The sequence below is a fragment of the Hydra vulgaris genome, chromosome 03 (genome assembly GCF_038396675.1).
Source record: "Hydra vulgaris chromosome 03, alternate assembly HydraT2T_AEP".
NCBI lineage: Eukaryota > Metazoa > Cnidaria > Hydrozoa > Anthoathecata > Hydridae > Hydra > Hydra vulgaris.
In genome coordinates, this window is record NC_088922.1 from 59,204,484 (window position 1) to 59,220,000 (window position 15,517).

General features: G+C 27.5%; 2 protein-coding genes across 3 annotated transcripts in view; both read left to right on the forward strand.

The window, feature by feature from the left end:
• LOC100211872 (mediator of RNA polymerase II transcription subunit 23) overlaps window positions 1–2,050 on the forward strand; it is a 72,694-nt gene extending 70,644 nt beyond the window's left edge. For both annotated transcript variants that reach the window (XM_065793824.1, XM_065793823.1), the window contains exons 36-40: window positions 22–103; window positions 667–869; window positions 1,030–1,150; window positions 1,480–1,565; window positions 1,879–2,050. In XM_065793824.1, coding sequence (XP_065649896.1) covers window positions 22–103; window positions 667–869; window positions 1,030–1,150; window positions 1,480–1,565; window positions 1,879–2,017 — 631 coding nt within the window. In that variant the 3' untranslated portion in view covers window positions 2,018–2,050. The remainder of the gene's footprint in view (window positions 1–21; window positions 104–666; window positions 870–1,029; window positions 1,151–1,479; window positions 1,566–1,878) is intronic.
• A 9,177-nt stretch (window positions 2,051–11,227) lies between these two features.
• LOC136078802 (uncharacterized) lies at window positions 11,228–12,259 on the forward strand. Its single transcript, XM_065794613.1, has one exon. The coding sequence runs from the start codon at window positions 11,228–11,230 to the stop codon at window positions 12,257–12,259; it is 1,032 nt and encodes a 343-aa protein (XP_065650685.1).
• The last annotated feature ends 3,258 nt before the right edge of the window (window positions 12,260–15,517 follow it).

Sequence of the window (15,517 nt, forward strand, 5' to 3'; positions counted from 1 at the left end):
AAGTAAATTGCTTTATTTAAGCCATGGAAGCAATCAAACATTAATTAAATCAAATTTTATGGAGTGGATAAATACTGCAGCTCTTTTGCTAACATCATTACCGGTATTTTTTTGAAATGGATTATAATAGTAACAATTTTTAGTAATGTAACCTTGTTAAAATTAGAGAAGCATTGAACCAGATATTTATGATTATTTTTTATTCTGGTTAAAAAAAAGTTTAGCATCGTTTTTGTTATTTAATTTTTTATACTTGATTACATTTAGACTTTCAAAAATATTATACTAAAGTCTGCGAATATTTTATACTTAGTGAATACATTATATATATTTAAAATATAATATATTAATAGTATTATATTGATATATTATATTTAAAAAAATACAAAACATAATCTTAAAAAATAAACCACAAATTATAAAATATGACGTATGAGTCGCCCGAAAATCAAATGAAATGAACATTTATCATATTGTGGGTTAGGCGTTTGTTGCGCTAAACAGCTCATATATATGCATATATTTGTATATGTGTATATATATATATAAATGTATGTATGTATGTGTGTGTGTGTATATATATATATATATATATATATATATATATATATATATATAAAAAAATATATATATATATAGATATGTATACACGAACATGGCTTTTAGAGATCGTATCTCAATGTTGTCAACATAAAAGTATGTGATGTAATTCAGACTTTGGCAAAAAAAACTCTTTCTTCAACATCAACTTTGCCTTCATTTTTTGATTTTCATGAAGATGGTTGTAACTTATATGAGGATCGCGTGCTTGCAATGTTTCATGCAACATGGCTACATGCAACTATGGGCCAGTTCTATACACTCTCTAGGTAATTTTTGGTGTATAATTGTGTGCGTAATAGTGTAAAAATTTTCTGTTATTATACATTTTATTAATATATATATATATATATATATATATATATATATATATATATATATATATATATATATATATATATATATATATATATATATATATATAACCAGATTTCTTCAAGAAACCCTCAAACCTTTGATCCATAACGAAACCCAGCTATTGTTTGTATTTTGTATGTTTGGTCCATTTCTTCAGCGATTTCAAGAAGAAAGATCTGGAACTTTATTTGAGGTTTTCTATATTGACTTTTACTTTTTGCTAAATATTAATTTCAAAAAATGACTGTGTTTTTGATATGATTTCTTTCATAATTTCTATAATCAAAAATTTCTATAGGAGCGTAAAGTGAAATAACTTGAAGATAATTTAAACTAAATTGCGCTAAAAAACTTTATTTTTTTTTTGACGACGGAACTAACATTCCTATACTGTAAAGAATTTATTAGAATTTTTTGAAACAGGACTAAAATTCAAATTTTTAGTTAAGAATTTTGACTTTTTTGAATAATTTAAATAATTAAATAAATTTTTGGTTATTATTATTCATACATACATTGCAGATAGCCAAAGAATTCTACTATCTTCTTGAACAAGTTTGTCGCAGTTGTGTATCATTAGTCTTTGTAGATCTTATCGCCGATTTTCTGTATCTTTTCAATTACTTATTTAATATCCGCTGCATCAAATGGTTCATGAACATTTGCTTTATTAAATAGATTGTTCGAATAATTTAGTTTGTTACATTTAATTGACATTGTTAATACCACATTGAAATTTTACAGCTCCAAAAATTTTGTTTGATAAAGCGAAAATTCGTTATGTGCAAATACAACATCAAAAATTAAATTATATATAACATGGTTTAGGCATACTGTTATTCGATTGTATCATTACAGATTAAAAGCTTCTTTTTTTTTTATAATAGCACAGGTTTAAATTTCTTAACATGTTTTGCTCAGCTATCACATAAAGTACATGTTTGCCGGTGATCATTTGAGAGATGCGGTTGAGAGTACGTTACACAGTTTTCATCCTTCTCTTCAAAATAAACTTAAGTTTATGGTTTTTCCAAAGAAAGAAGATATTTCACATCAGTAAAATAATGTTGCGTTTATTACTATAACATAAAAATTTAGTTTTTGATTTTTTTAAAAAAGTTCACATAATCATGGGCAGAAATTAGGTCAGAAATTTTGGCACTTTCCTAATCCCATAAACGTATAAGTAAATCGATGTTTTAGGCATTAGCCCGGGTAAATTAAAAAAAGCAATTGCTTTTACTCAGTAATTGGTCAGCTTTACATGAATGAAAAATTGAGAAATTTTACTTAAATTTTTATTAACGTAAAGCTAACCAATTACTCCGGTTTTTGGAGTAAATTGCGTTACTTTACGTAAAATAAAAAGTTAAGTTATTTTGATCAAATTTTATTGACGTAAAGCTGAACAATTACTCTAAAAACGATGAGTATTATTCACCCGGCCTCTTGATTAAAAGCAGAAATATCTGCATTATCAATTGATATAAATAACAATAGGTGACAGCTGCATCACGGGGGAATGATTTCATTGATTACAATGTTCAATTATTATCTAAACTATTTATCTAAAATATATAAATAGTATATTTTACTATTTCATGCTTGTACCGTGGGGGATGGGGGAAGGGTCTTCGGGTGCGATCGGTATCCTTTTTTTAATCAAAGTTTCATGCAAGTTTTCTTATGAAAGTTTAGCAAGTTTTTTATTTGTTATTCTAAACTCTGGGCTTTTATTAAACAAAGCTTTCATATCAATTAAAACATTTTAAACACTTGAGGTATTTTAAATTACATAAAACACATATATTTTCCAAAAGTTAGTTTTTTATGGCTAAAAACAAGTGTTTACTGAAGGAAGAAATAAAACAAATATTTCGGTTTATTTTGTAAATATGGTTATTATTTAAAAAAAAAGACGCTAAAAATTATAACTCATTTAGAATTTCAGCTATTGGCTAATTTATAACAATGCCTTAAACACTTTAATTATATTAAGTTAAAATTACCAAATGAATAGATGGCATTTAACTTAATAAAATTAACACAAACGCAGATATGCACACGCAGACATCATGAACCAATCACGGCTACATCCGTGTTAATGGCGTAGGCTATTAAAATATAGGTTGCGTATGTTGAGCATGTTAACAGTATATTGTTTTTTTGAAGCCGAAATATTATAATATTCATGTTGAGCATGTTAACAGTATATTGTTTAACAGTGTATTGTTAAAATATAGGGGAATATAATCTTTAATCTTTCCTCTTAAAGAATATAAATGAACAGTCCTTTTTAAAAGAAAATCTTTATACCAAAAATTGCGTTATTTTCAACACACCCAATCATCTCATCTTAGGAAACCAGTTTCCTAAGATGAGCTTTTTAATTGAATTCAAAAAAAAAAATTAAATAAAATTGTATCTTTAAGGACCATAATTACGTAAAAAATAATTACCTAAACCATTAAAAAAAACAATAATAAATCTTTCCTATCTCTAAAAAAGTTTGCGATACTATTTTTTGAAAAAACTTTCGTTCTTAAAATACCAAAATAAAGCTCCGTGGGAAATAACTTTAAAAAAACTCGCTCTTCTTAATAAAAAGCCGTATCTCATTTTGAGCGTCTAAAAACGTATCATCTTAAGCGACTTCACCAAGTACCATAATTTAAATAGCATGGCAACAGCTTATTTATTATTTCATATAAACCATGGAATTAGCAGTTGATAGACATAAAATATTGAGGATGTAATAAATTTTTTATGAACTTGTTTCGTTCTGACTTAATTAGAAAATATTGAATAATAAAAAATTATAACGGGGATTGTAAATTTTTTCAACAATAAAACAATCAAAGAATATTAACTATACAACCAAGAAATTAAAATAAACACCGTCGAACTTGTAAAAATATCCTTAACCAAAAAAGTTCGCGAAAAAATCAGTAATCTATTCGTAAAAGAGGTTATACCATCTTAGGAACCTGCTCATTATACGCAACCTTCCCCTAAACAGCAAAAATTAAGCCGATGAACATCATATTTATATAGCCAATTTGTTTTGTAGCCTAGGTAAATGGAGAAAAACTGCCTTTGGAAAATTTTAAAAATAAATCTTGAGTTATAATATTCTATAAAGGTCTAATACTATATAAAACTTGTTTTTCATAACCAAACTTTGTTTACCATTTCTTATTTTCTTTAAATCTCTACATCACGTACGCATTTGAAAATATTATATTTAAAGACCATAAAAAATATTTTTAATAATAATAATTACCAAAGAAGTCTTCGTAAAATAACGAAAATTTACATGAAAATTTAGGAACTGGTGCTACCAATCCTTTGAGTAACTTAACTTATATAGAAATGTTCTAAATTCTATTCGATTTATGTTATTGCATTTATAACATTTAAGCAAAGTGCAACCCATGCACGGGTCTTAAGATACTTAGATCTTCCATATAAACGTTTAAATCTGCATATTTTTTAAGTTTACTACTTTTTTTACTCAAAAAGAGTTATAATGTGAGCAGCTATGAATACATGATATTAGACATAAAACAGAAGTTAAAAGATTAAAGACATATTAAAAAGAAAATTTATAAAAACATGCTTTATTGCTCTATACATAAGATATAAGCATTGCTAATGAATTTTAAAAAGTTTCATAGTTAAGCGAGAGATACGCACCTCCTCTTCATAGCCTACCTCTTCTCCCGCCTCAGTTTAAATAAGTTGTCTACGGCCGTGATACATATAATTATTTGTTTTTCAGGTGTATGTAATTTTTTTGTTACACAATAAGCATTTTAAATAGTATATTACATTCTGGCTATTACAAGTAATATGGCTTTTTTTGTTCCATATTGATTTTTTTGTTCCATGTTAATGATTCCATTTGATGTTACAAATGCTTTTATCTCTTGATGATGGAACTTACAAATTATGTAACGATTATTTTTACATTTAAATAACCCGATGTCTTTATTAGTTAATCAGGTTTTTGCAATGTATAGTTGTTTAAATGCATTTACTGACTGGATATAAGAAAAAACTTCCTTTATTGTTACGTTTGAAGATAGATTTAGCTAAAGATTTGTTTCAGTAATAAAAGGTTGGCAGTTCAGATTGCTGTAAAAAGTAGTAATTAGAGATTCGGACAGTTATTTTTGACACGTGACAATGTCAATCTATATACTAGTATTGCACAAAACTTAGTGTTAGAAAGACTTGAAGTTCTTGATCGTAAAATATAAAAATTTAATAAAGGAAAGATTTACTCCTGAATTTATTATGGAATCAGCATTTTTTATTTTAAATAACGATAACTTTTTATTTAATAACCAAATGTTTCACCAAATTACTAGAACAGCCATGGGTACTAACTTTGCTCCAAATTATACTTGTCTCACAATCCGGTATTTAGAAGAAACAAGACTTTTTCGTAAAACTTTACCTAAGTGCTTTTCTAACAAAGTAGTAAATGACATACAATAATGTTATTATAGATATATTGATGGTGGTTTAATAAACTGACCAAAACGGCTGGATATCATTAAGTTTAAAAATTCTCTAACTGAATTAGATAATTTAATTAGTTTCACAACAGACCTGGGCAAAAAATTTATAAAAGATGGTAACACTTACAATTTCATAGACGTTAACCATTCTTGAACACAGCAAGAAAAACTGACATATATAGAAACCAATACTCATGATTGCTTAAGCAACAACAGACATCACATAAAAAAAAATATTTCTTTTAATCTCGCTAAAGAATAATTTTTTTCACCTCTGGCTGCGATAAAGAAAAACAACGTCCAGCAGACCTAAAAACGTGGCTAAAAGAATGTAAATATCGTAGTAATGTTATTGAAAAAGCGTTTCACAATGCAAAACTCCAAGACCAGCTCCCCAAAACCAATCTAAAGTAATCTTTCCTCTAATTGCTACTTTGTACAGCAATCTGAATGGTTAACCTTTTATTACTGAAATAAAACCTTAAATTGAAAGAGTAAAGTAAGTTTTTTCTAATATCCAGTTATTTAAACAACCATACAATCTACTAAGAACACTTACTTCTGCAAAAACTTCGGGTTATATAAATGTAATGATAATCGTTGCAAAATATTTAAGTTTTTTTTTTCCTAATTTTTTAATTATCTTTTTATTTACATTTTCACAACAACATATTAGTTACAATTTTTTCACATCTTAATATAAGCTTCCGTTACAAAAGATGATATTTAACCAAATACTGTTAAAATACATCGAACAAAACAAAAAAACAAAACAAAACAAAAAAAAAAAAAAGCAGAAAAAATAACACTCAGTTAAAAAAGAAGAAGAAATTGAAAAAATAAAAATAAAATAATTTTAAATTTAGGAATCATTTGTTGAATATATTATGAAGGACTTGTTAAGATAGATTATATTGTTATAGGAAACTCGTAGAAGACTGAATAAGTCTTATCATCGAGAACCTTGGGATATTACGCAAAATTCACATAAATATTGTGATTCTTATGCACAAATATTTTAAATATTATTGCGATAAAATTTTGTTTTGTTTTTTCTAGTTGTATTATGATTTGTGTGTTTGTATATACATTTTTTTTCAATTTTTTAAAATGTTTTTTCTATATATATATAAATACGACTTTTCTCACGTTGTAGATTTATTTAGTTCAAATTTTGATTCATCATGTGAACTAGAACAATTCTATCTAATACACCAATTCGAGCCGCGTTACGGAAAATTAAAAAAAAACTGGATCGAGTTTAGAAGGGAAATAAAAATCAAGTCTAAGTTTTTGATTGGTTTATTCGCAATTGAAAAAATAAATATTTACCCTTCTAAGTTCGTTCCAGGACATTTTCTTGCGATATTAATAATGGCAGAACTTCGATTGAACTGGTCTATTATCTATTTTAAGAACAAGATTTCGACTTTAAAGAAAGTTTCGACTTTAAAGAAAGTATTGTCAAGAAGTAGTTAAGGTGTATTTCGGAATTAATTTGTTATATAAATAGGGGCCGCGATAAGAGATCGAGAATTGAGAGTTTTTTCTTTCTTTTTCGGAGTACGACAATGTTAACAGTCGCCCTAGCGTCAAACTCATCGGCAATTGAATGAAAGAAGTTTTCTGTAAATCGTGAAGGAACTAATCCCATTTTATATTTTAGCATTTATAGTGTATTAGTATAGATATTAATTTGATAAATGTTTAGCGCTTTCATTTCTTTTAATAGAGGTTTAGCATGTGTATGTTTGTTTTTATGATATATAATTCTAAAAGCATATTTCTGCCGTCGATAAAGAGACATTAATTTTGTATTGTGTGCGCTTCCCCAAGCAATGTTAGCGTATGTAAGATGACTATGTATAAACGAAAAGTAAAGAGTTTTTAATTTTTTTTTGTGATAAAAATGGTCTAGCTTTGAAAAGTAAACCAAGATTTTTAGATATTTTAGTGTTAATGGCCTTTATTTGAGCTGTTCATTAAACATTTTCCTCTATAACCACTCCAAGAAATTTAATTGTTTGGGTTCTTTCAATATTGTTGAAATCGATACTTAGAGAGGGAAGAATTAATGGAAGTGCCTTTTTCTGTTGCTTTGAATAAAATAAAGTTTTTTGTACGTTTATTGATAACTTATTAACACTGAACCATCTTTTAAGTTGTTGAAGCTCAAGGTTGACTTTGTCAAAAAGGTAATCTATAGAAAAAGATAAATAAAACAGATTTGTATCATCTGCGAACATTATGCTATCAAGGTTTGTAGAGGCTTTAGGAAGGTCATTAATCCTATCTTTTTAAGTAAAAACATTTATAACATTAAATGGTACTATATGGAGCATAAAAAGCCATAATACTTGTAATAGTAAGAATGTAATATACTATTCAAAATGTTTATCATGTAATAAGAAAACTACATACACTGGGAAAACAAATAATTTAAGACTTCGCACACATGGACATACTTCAAATTCTAGAAATGGATAATCAGCAGATAGCTTTGATAACCATATAATGTGTGAATAATTACATTAAAGTACCTTTTTTTCCAGCCTTATTGATTTTTGGAGTTCAAAAAAAAAAAAAAAAGTTATATTATATGAAAACTATTGCACAACCAATAATATGATACCTAATTGACATTTCCTATTAAAATTTGATACAGAAAATCATCGAATTTTTATTCATACACTTAAAAATTATGGAGTAAATGGTTTCTAAGTTATTTTTCAATCCGAAAACAATTTTTATCTTTTAATGACCTTTATCAAGAAAGTGTTTTGGATATTTCATGTGGTGTTCCCCAAGTATCAATTTTAGGGCCACTTTTTTTTTTTTAATATACATTAATGATTTGCATAAAACTTCTAATCTTTTAAGTATTATGTTTGCGGATAATACTAATTTATTTTGATCTAATTATAATATTAATAAAATAAAGAGATTGCCTCACAAAATTTTTTGGTGTATTCCTGGATGAGGACATCGCATGAAAGCAACTTATCGATTATGTTGATAGTAAAGTTTCCGAAAATATTGGAGTTCTTTATAAGGCCAGAATCTATATAAATAAAAAAGATTTATCCCAACTTTATTATGCATTTACTCATGGCTATATAAATTATGCAAATTTTGTTTGGGCAAGCACTGAAAAAAGAAACTCACAATCTTTCTATCGCCGTTAGAAATATGCAATACGCGTAATTAATTTTGCTGTCGTTTTACCCACTCTAAACAATTTTTTATGAAATAAGAATACCTAATATTTACTAACTCAATATTTTAATATTTTATGCTTCGTATTTATATGTAAAAATAATCTTTCATCTGCCGTTTTTAATGATCTATTTACCTTGGAACATACCAATAAATACTCTCTGAGTCATACCAACTTCTATATGAGTTTTTTTTTCAAATAAACTTTAACCAATTTTCCATTGATTATCGTGTACCCTATATTTGGAATAAAATTGTTTTGCTTAATTCTTATTTTGATCTATCTACTTTTATGCACTTTTTAAAATTAAGCTGAAAAATATTTTACGCTCCCATATTATCAAAATTTGACAATAATATTTATATCATAAAAATGTTTGTTAAACTTTGTTACCTATATTTCAAGGTGGTATGTGTATGTATATATTATTTTATTAAACTTTGTTACCTATATTACAAGGTGGTATGTGTATGTGTATACTATTTTATTAAGCTTTGTTACCTATATTATAAAGTGGTATGTGTATGTAAATATTATTTTATTATCTTGTACTAGTTACTTTATAACCAAATATTTTGTTTACACAGTATTAGTATAAGGTTGTGAAAATAAGATCTTACTGATCTACTTTCAGATACCTAGTTTTTCAAATGTTTTCAAATGTTAGTAAATGGTATAACATTGAATCTTATTTAACATATCTCTTATTTAAATTCCTACATTTGATGCTACCTTTCATTTTAAACGTTTTTAGAGTATTTATAGCAAAACTCTCTCTCTTTCTTTCTCTCTCTCTCCCTCGCTCTCGCGCTCTCTCTCTCTCTTTATATATATATACATATATATATATATATATATATATATATATATATATATATATATATATATATATATATACAAACACAAACAAACACACACACACACACACACACACACACACACACACACACACACACACACACACACACACACATACACAGACACACACACACACACACACACACACACACACACACACAGATATATATATATATATAAGAATAGGCGCAGTAAAGTGTAAATACATCGACGAGAATTTTGGCTTTGCCAGGCAATCTTTTAGTTAAAAAAAAATTTTTTACTCAAAGTTTATTTTATCTATCGGCACGTTATTTTTTAATTGAGAATGAAAATTTTTATTTTTTCTGTGAAAATCTTTTAATGAAAATATATAAGTAATTTTAATCTTTTAAATCTACTTTAGATTAAATTTCTTTCAAAATGCTGACTTGAATTATTAATTAATACTTTTTGTTTGTTTTTATTATTAAAAAATTTAACTTTTAGTTTTACTTTTAACGTGCAAATAAACTATAATAAGAAATATTCTATGACTCTCCCTTATAATAAGGTATAGACTATGGCTCTCTCAGTGGCGTAGCGATAAACTTTGAGCCCGGGGCAAGCAATATTGGGCCCATTTTTCTCACTTGGGAGACTTCTTTGCTACTATTTCTTTTATGCCGCATGCGAAGCGATGATTGGTTGCAAATCATGATAAGGATATTATAGAGCTCTTTGTATGTTTAAGATCCGATGCCAGTGAGTATATATGTATATATATATATATATATATATATATATATATATATATATATATATATATATATATATATATATATATATATATACATATATATATACATATATACATATATATATACATATATACATATAGGGGCGCCCACAGGACTTTTTGATGTTTCAGATATGACACTTTCACGTAACGTGCTAACTCCAGACTTAAGTATGTTCATGTCTATGACAAATGAGTAGGCTTTGCAAAAAATTGCGATAATGGAGGCCTGGGAACAAAATAACCCGAAATTTTTGCCCCCCCATCCTTACCCAAAGGTGACGGCAGTTATGTAGTAAAATTTTCAACTTTACTATTTTATACTAAATTTAAATTCATTGACAGGTTTTATATTTTATTCAAAAAAATTGTAAATTACAAAAGTTATTACCATGCAAACTTTTCGTTCCCCCCATCCTTCCCAAATGAGGGGGTTGTAAATTTTGCATGGTAATAACTATTGTAATTTACAATATTTTTAAATGAAATTTATAACCTGTATATATATATATATATATATATATATATATATATATATATATATATATATATATATATATATATAAATATATATATATATATATATATATATATATATATATATATATATATATATATACATATACAGGTTTTAAATACACACACAGAGGGAAGCATTAAAACAAATAAAAGAGGACAAAAAATTTGATATATACTCTTTTGATAAAGAAGCATGCTTTGTTAGAATAGAACACAACAAAGCCATTGACAAAATTTGTCAAGAGATTGGCAAAACAAAGATAATTAAAGAGGACCCTACCATTACATTTGCTACTAAAATTAGAACTTACCTAACAAAATTGAAATAAAAAAGGTCGATTTACCAAAAAAAAATATGAAAGTCTTTACCCAAGCGATCCAGTACCGCCACGTATGTATGGTGTAATTAAAGCGCACAAACCGGAAAAATCATACCCTATGCGATTAGTAGTTTCAACCATCGGGACACCAAGTTACGGAATATCACAATATCTAGTAAATATATTTCAACCAATTTTAGATAAAAACATAACAAAGTTAAAAAATTTGTCAACTTTTGTAAAAACAGTTAAACTTTGGAATATATCAAACGATAAAATACAGGTAGCTTATGACGTTGTCAATTTATATCCATCAATTCCTCTGGGAGAGGCTACAAAAATTCTTCTTGATATGTTAGAGCACTTCCCAAATTTAAATAAACTAACAAAACTGAGCGTTTCAGAAATAAAATCACTAATAGAACTGTGTTTATATAAATATTATACTTTATGGAATGTAGAAACTCACGAGCTTGTAGATTCAGGTCAAATAGGACTTTCACTCATGGTAGTACTTGCGGAAGGTTTCCTGCAATTTTTTGAAAATAAAGCAATCGACATTGTGCTTCATTCTAATCCACCGTTAGAAATAAAATCGTTTTTCAAGTACGTAGATGATAGCCACGCAAGATTTACAAATAAAGATAATGCCGTCCGTTTTCAACAAATGTTAAACAGCCAACATCATGCCATCAAATACACAATTGAATTGGAAGATGAAAACAAAAGATTAAATTTTTTAGACATCCGAATAACCAATAATCAAAAAGGTAGTTATGATTTTAACATACATCGAAAAAAAGCAATAGCAAATATTCAGGTTAAGCCCAATTCAAACCACGATCCAAAAATCTTAGAAGGAATATTTAAAAGATTTATTCATAGAGCTTTATCAATTTGCTCTGAAAAATTTTTGAATAAAGAAATTGATTTCCTAATAAATGTGTTTGCTGAAAATAGATACGAAAAGAAATATTTACAAGACCTTGCAAATATTGTTATAAAAAAACGACACTCAACTAATGAAATAGTTTTGTCTAACAACGAAGCAACCATGCCAACTATATCACTACCGTGGATCCCAATATTATCACCAAAACTTTGAAAAATCTTTAGGAAAGTAGGTTAAAGGGCAGTCTTTAAATCTAGTGCAAATCTTAAATCTTTGCTAACTTCACGCAAAAAAACAAAACTACTATCAAATAGCCATCCAGGAGTATACCTAATAGAATGCGAGTGTGAACAAAAATACATCGGCGAAACAAAAATGAAAATAGCAACAAGAACAAAACAACACCAAAAAAATATTTTTGAAGAAAAATTAGAACAATCTGCAATTGGACATCATAAAATTAAATGCTCATGTAGTGTAAAATGGGATCAAGTAAAGACGTTAAAAGTAGAACCCAAAGAATTTAAAAGAAAGGTTCGAGAGGCAATCGAAGTTCAGTTTATCAAATACGGACCTAAAAATGGAGGTATGAATTTAGATGATGGTCAATATGTAAAAATGCAATTCTGGACCCCATATTTTTTATACCTACGTAATATTAAAGAAGCCCAATTAAAGCGAACTTTAAAGAAGCCATTAAAAAGTGACGTCACTGTTTGTTTGTAATTTAATTTAATTAATAGTTTGTAATTAAAGCTGAAGATCCTAGTATCAATAATCTAGCGAAAATTTCTTAGATAAAATAAAAAAATTAGTATATATATATATATATATATATATATCTATATATATATATATATATCTGTATATATATATATCTATAAAGTGTGTAAATAAAAATAAATAAATGCTGTGCTATTAACATATACTAACTGCAACTATATTTTTTTTGTATATTTTCACATACAAAAGCTGAGAATCACTCGGTACTTTCAGATATTGAAATGTCTACCAAACATACAAGTATACTAAGAACATCGCTAACGTTTCCGTTTTTAGGGCACATAGATCTAACGTTCCTTTTAATCGTAGAATCTTCTGTGCATCATTAACTTCAACTAAGAAAATGCCCCAGAAGTAAAGTAAAGGTGAAAAGTGATGGGTCATTACACATAATAAGAAACTTACAAAATCAACTTTTGTTTCAATAGTCTCATAGTTACCATTTCTGAGCTCTTCAAGGGCATTAATATATTATCTAGATATAACCCAAGAGCATAAACAGCATTAAGTCTAAAACTCTACCTAGTCTCGCATAAACATTTTACATTAATTGGAACATGACGCTTCAGAACATCCTATCTATGAGTTAAGACTGAAAAGTAGGTTTAAATTTTTTTCGCCTAAGAAAGTTACCATCTGTGAGTACACAAGATTTAGTGAATGGTTATTGGATGGTATAAAATGAGCTATGAGATTGATTGCCACGATTCGTTTTTAGAACACACTAATATGTATAGCCATTGTAGCATAGTTTTAAGTATAACAGTTTTCTATTTATACTTTATCTGCTGCTAGCTTATTAAAAACTTGAGTTGTAATCGCTTTACTGCTTTTCCACATTACCTAATAAAATCAATGAAAGACTCTAATATTGTCACTTCATTATTTTTAGTATCTCAAATATTTTATTCAATATCATATCCCTGGTAACTTGAGACAACTGGTCAATTTTTTGCCTTCCTAATGTCATCCAGATTAGTCATCCTAACGTGATCATCTAGCAGAGTTATAAAATCATTCTGTATTGTTGGAGAGAGATATGACACCATGGGTTATTTAGTAATATGTGCCTCTTTAACCTTAGCAATATGTAAAAATCTTAGCTATATGTAAAAACCTTAGCAGTATGACCACTTCCTCACACTTAGCTAGCTAAAGCATATTTCCTAAGCTAACAATAATAATATCTACTCAATGGTCTCTCAAAGATAAATTTTGTTTTGCTAACAACACTTAAACAATCTAAAATTTGTTAGAAAATTACCTTAAATTTTTTGTATGACTTGTTTTGTTCCGGCAATAAATCAATCGTCTATTCCTGGGGTGGTCTCATTTCTAAATCTTTCCAAAGGATAACAGATTTAACATGACGTCAATTATTAAATTGTGCTGCTTTATCTTAGGATTTAGCTTTTTCCAATTAAAATATCCTTCCATTGTTCTAAAAGCGCTTAAGTCGACAAGAAAAGCAATATACAGTGTTTTTTAAGAGTAAAAAAATGAGTCATTATCTGCCTTTTTATTTCTCGGTAAAGTTTTGTAAAACCAATAACAAGATAAGAAACGATTATTGCAGTCTTTTGAAAATAGTTTCCTTATTCTGGTTTTTGAAAGAAAAATTTTTAATCAGTTCTTGTTTTCAAAGTTCATCTAAAACTAACAGTTAATACCCCACATCATTAAATACAGCTAGACCAATTACTTTGTCATCTAAGCGTTTGCTGACTAGAGCAAAACCTGGTCAGCCTCAAAAAAATCTCCTAATATTCTCTATTGTTTCAAAAAATAGTCTTTTACGCGCATTATCTCGATTGATGTTATCTAAGTGTGGACATTCATTAAAATTTAGTTTACTATCTTGGTCTATCATTTATCGCAACGGCTAACGTCCTTATTGAGAACGTCTCAATTTATTGATGATAAAACAAGTGTTAACAGTGTGTTTAAGTAATTAATATAAAATAAACTTACGATTGAAGTAAAATCTAACAACTACAATTATAAAAGTACTCTAAATAACAGTACTTTTATAAAAATTTTATACAGTACGTGTACATGTACACTTCATACAGTACACTTTATACAGTATGTGAGATTTATTTTACAATAAAATGAATCGCACCGTAAACAGTTTAATTACAAAAGAGATTTTTAAGTTACAGTTTCGTTCTTTTGTAGATAAAAAAAGAACTTTTCAAAAGAAATTCTAAATTTCGAACAGCAGTTATTTTTTCAAATACATACATATGGACAAGGTATTATTGAACTTATAACATAAAATTCTTTATTATCTCTTTTTATATAAAAAAATAAAACCATATATTATATTATAATATTTTTTCACCAAATAGTTTGATAGTCCAGATATAACCGGTTTTGCAACCTCTAATTCAAGAACATTTTTTGGCACCCTATTAAATCTTTGCGCTCGGATTTTCGGGACGACTGAATAAGCGCAAATTTTATTAGTGCAAACTGGCATAAGTGCGAATTGGCGTAAGTGTAAATTGGCATAAGTGCAAAGCAGTTACAAAACCTGGCACAAGTGCGAACTGTCATTAGTGCAAATTGGTATAAGTACGCCGAACAAATTTGCAAACATTGGCATAAGTGCAAACTGGCATAAGTTCGAATTGATATAAGAGCCCCGAATAAATTTACAAACATTGTCATAAGTGCGAACCAGCA